Here is a 4,281-nt window from a genome sequence, read left to right as displayed (position 1 = left end):
GGCCTACTGAGTCAGGCTTTTGGATTGGGGAGGGGTCTGGATAGAATGAATGAAGACACAAATAACTGACCAGACTTTAATGTAGTGCATTTCACAGAAATACTTGAATTTTCACATTGAACAAAGCATCATGTTAAAGGTTTAACTAGGAAATTTCAGGCATCATCCAGAAGGTAGAGGAGGTATTTTGAGGAAGATAGTAGACCTTGACAATGTTTCTTTTTTTAAAAAAAGATTTTATTTATTTGAGAGAGAGTGAGAGAGAACATGAGTATGGGGGAGGGGCAGAGAGAGAGGGAGAAGCAGACTCCTCGCTGGGCAGGGAGCCTGATGCGAGGCTCGATCCCAGGATCCTGGGATCATGGCCTGAGCCGAAGGCAGACACTCAACTGACTGAGCCACTCAGATGCCCCTAGATCTTGCCAGTGTTTCTGAATTGGAACATATGTCAGGCCAATAAGAGCTTAGATAAGGAGAAAGAAGACCAGTGATTGAGTTACTTAGAGTTCCTGTGTCCTTATCAATTTTCCTTATCAACTTTATCCTCATCAATGGGGAAAGTGGGAAGTTGGTGGTAAAATATCTAGCATTAGAATACCTTGATTTCACATAGATGACCCTTGTTGATGCTTCTTTGTTATGTGATAAAAGTATTTAATATTATCTCATCATGTTCTTCACTCTGAGCAAACTACGAATGACTACTTTGATGGTGCTTTATGTGTCTTCCCATTAGGAATGTTCTAATACAAAAGAGAATGAAAGAATGTAGAAAGAAGCCGAATGTTTCCTTCCGTTCTGCCTGCTCATCCCTTACTGGCAGGTAGGCTCCATTTTTATTCCACACTGATTTCCACCCAAATAGTAACTACACTTTCAGTATGTAAATATACAGCGCTAAGACTTTTTTTTGTTTGTTTGTTTTGTTATCAGGAATATTAAATGCAAAGGAGCAAATTGCCACATCCCAGAGAATATCCAATAGACATTTTCTCAGGGAATTATTTTTTTTTAAACTACAATGGCTGCTAAAAAGGAGGACTTTAATCTACCCCTGCTATTGGTTATGTGTTTTGTTTTGTTTTCCTGGATGAAATGGGAGGGAGAAGTGTGATCAGGGAAAGGGACACGAAAGCCGGACTGACTGACTCCCAAGTTTGTAGAATCAGAAGGGATTCTCGCTATTCAGTTATGCCTGGCTGAAGACAGTGCATTTTCTTCTATGATGTATATGTCACTTTTCATTAATTCTGAGAGGCCTGTTCCTTTAGAAACCAGGGTAAACAGAGTAGTGTACTGGATTAGATCTCTACCGTGAATAAATTTATTTTCTAGCAAGTGTAAAAAATGAGCAAGGCCAAAAACCCCCAGAGCAGAAAATGTCACAGTGATTGCTAATACATTACTGCACAGAGAAAGGCCTAATAAAACCCCTATTAGGATGTCATACCTGCTTACGACTGAATTCTCCAGAAAGTTTATTTGATATGTCTAAGCCAATTATCAAAGTCTTAGTGATAAGAAGCAGCTCGCTGGGCCTGAATGTGTCAGAATGGAATGACTAAATTGTGGGAATTCATGGGCCTCTGCTTTGAATAATTAACTTGGCTCTTTGTAGAATACATACACTTTGGAAACTAATTTTCTCTTTGCACAAGGCATTTTGCCCTTGTGCTGCCTTTGAAAAGTAAACTGTTTAGCTGTAAGGTTATTCCCTTTTTCATTATATTCGGCTTGAGCTTCCTTCCCTGTCTTTCGGCCTGCCTTTCTCCTTGCTCTTTGTCTTGGTGGCATCATTCTGACTAGACCCATGTAGCCTTCAACCGGAAATATGACAGGCGGTGATGACATTTCCTCTGAATGGAAAGTAAGCCTTTGCTTTGCAATAATATTATAATGCCTCGTCTGTTTTTGCGTTTTGCTATGACTAAAACGCCCACTTTATTTTTAAAGGATTTGAAGTTTTGGGTGTTTGCTCCCCTCCCAGAAGAGAAGCAGAAGTGTTGGTTACACAAATAATTCTGTAGATAAAAACCAGAATTGATCTAAATTTATTTGGAATGACAGAGTCAGTGATTTGGACCAGCCTGGGTAGCCAGTTTGTGCCAACAACCAGGCAAATCGAAGGGTCTTTTCTCCCTCATAGGATTCTCCCGGCAAAATGGACCAAAGAGATACCTTGTTTTGGCAATGGGTAGACACCTGTTTCTCAATCTTTAGGTCTTGACATGTCAATGTGTGTGTTGCTGTGTGGCCAGACAGGCGTCTTGTGTTCTCACTCTAGCGCCAGGGTATATCCCAGAGCAGCTTTCACCAGCTAGGCACTGACACCATCCCCTGGCCTGGCTCCTTGGAACTTACCCATCTGCGGCTGAGAGAAAAGAATCGCTAGAAAGCACGGGGAGAGACCATCAGGGCAATGGGTGCTTTGCTTGTTTCATGATCTAGGACTTGACATTTCTTTTCTCGGCACCTTTGTGAGGTAACTGCAGTTAATATCTGGTGGCTATACACCTGGCAAAAAGGTCATGAAGATTAATAAGAATTTAAAATTCACTGGAAGAAATACAGTGTTATATGTAGTCTTTTTTTTTTTTTTTTAAGATTTTTATTTATTTGACAGAGAGAGACACAGCGAGAGAGGGAACACAAGCAGGGGGAGTGGGAGAGGGAGAAGCAGGCTCCCCGCCGAGCAGGGAGCCCGATGTGGGGCTCGATCCCAGGACCCCGGGATCATGACCTGAGCCGGAGGGAGATGCTTAATGACTGAGCCACCCGGGAGCCCTGTGTTGTATGTAGTCTTGAGTTATATTTATGGATGACTTATTCCTATGTAATAGAACAACTCTGATTCAAAGAAACCTGCTTAAGATTACTGGCTTTCTCTCAAAAGAATTGAATTTTTCGGCCTCATGTCCTGCATTCTGGCTCGTACAGAGAGCTTCTAACACAGTCTTGGAGGAAGAATTAAACCTTACCTTAAAATCAGTTGCAACACCAAAGGTTCTGGATGTGGCTGCTTTTCTTTCACGTTCACACAAATAATCAATAAGGTCTATGGAAATGGCTTAGCACAATGGAGTTTGCCATGAGGTAAATTGCTGAGGTAACCTCTGTGGAGACTGATTTTCAGTATTCATAACATTTGCCAAAATGGAACGAACGGTATGCAAATGTTTTGCATGTAGAAAAAGCATGCCAGTGTCTGTCCTCTTCCCTTCTAGGTTGATTTTGAAGTGTCCTGTCTAGACTTTGGAGGTTTCTTGGAGTAACAGTCCCTACTCCAGCTTTCTTCCTTTTGTCTTCACTCTTTGCTGAGACAGTGGATATTTTCAAAACTCTCCCTTAGGAAAGAAGGCAAAGAACAGAAGCCTCTGGATTCTTAACCACTGATAACTGTGTCCATGGTACGGTCCTCTAGGGTGCTTCTCAAGGAGAGTAAAAATAAAAGCAAATGCTTCAAAATAAAATTAGTCCTTCTTATTTAAAAATAAACTTGTAGGGGGAGGTTGGTGATGGTCATAACAAGCAAATAAATGATAAGATGTCAGAACTCCAAAAAACAAGTGAGGATCATTGCTCTGAGGACTTACTTTTTCTTTGCTGAGAAATGTATGTTTATTCTGATACAGTTGTACAACTAATCTAGGACAAATTACCAAATAAATTTTACATTCTTTCTTCAGGACTGGGGTTTTTCGATGACTTCAGATATAGGATCTTCAAATTTGAAGTCTGGGAACGTATTCATGTCTGCTTTACCATACATTTGCTTAAGCTTAAAAAGCTCCCTCTCTAGGTCTTGCTGGTACTCTGGGCCAGTATCAGCGGGTCCTCCATATGCCTGTCGCTTAGTTCTGTATTCTCTAATCTTGTCCACAAAGAGTTTCTGTACAGGATCAAGTTCCTTATTCAATGCCACCGCTGTAACACCAATGTTCCTCCTCAAATGAACTGACACTGCAGACCGAATGAGAGAGGAGAACCTGAAGAGCCTCTGAAGAATCATGGTGATTTTGTAACGGACGGGAAACGTCTCGGAGGCGGTCTCGAGGACTTACTTTCTAAAGAAAGCATCCTGCATCTGCACAAGTGTCTCTTACACATATGCTAATCAGCTCCACTGATAATTTTTGCTTTTGGTGTGTTTTCTTCCTGCCATTGTTTTATGTTATTTGCTAGACTTCATATGCACATCCGGGGAGGAACACATTTGCTTATCATCCAGTCTGTGGGGGAGCTATGTTGGGAATATGTAACGGTCCTTTGTGCGAGATGTTC

General features: G+C 41.3%; 1 protein-coding gene across 1 annotated transcript; it reads right to left on the bottom strand.

Annotated features, from left to right (window-relative positions):
• Positions 1-3,600: 3,600 nt before the first annotated feature.
• LOC123849368 (ATP synthase-coupling factor 6, mitochondrial-like) lies at positions 3,601-4,046 on the bottom strand. The gene has a single exon (XM_045881971.2). It carries the CDS (start codon positions 4,007-4,009, stop codon positions 3,683-3,685), a length of 327 nt encoding a protein of 108 aa, XP_045737927.1. The 5' UTR covers positions 4,010-4,046; the 3' UTR covers positions 3,601-3,682.
• Positions 4,047-4,281: the final 235 nt, after the last annotated feature.

The sequence above is a fragment of the Mirounga angustirostris genome, unplaced genomic scaffold (assembly GCF_029215605.1).
Source record: "Mirounga angustirostris isolate CCGP_5_RB_7025 unplaced genomic scaffold, mMirAng1.0.hap1 SCAF_15, whole genome shotgun sequence".
Lineage (NCBI taxonomy): Eukaryota > Metazoa > Chordata > Mammalia > Carnivora > Phocidae > Mirounga > Mirounga angustirostris.
Note: the sequence above shows the minus strand (reverse complement) of the source record. Positions and strands in the feature narration are given on the sequence as shown.

Coding starts and splice junctions, on each gene's coding strand:
- LOC123849368 (XM_045881971.2), bottom strand. CDS start 4,009: ATGATTCTTCAGAGGCTCTTCAGGTTCTCCTCTCTCATTCGGTCTGCA.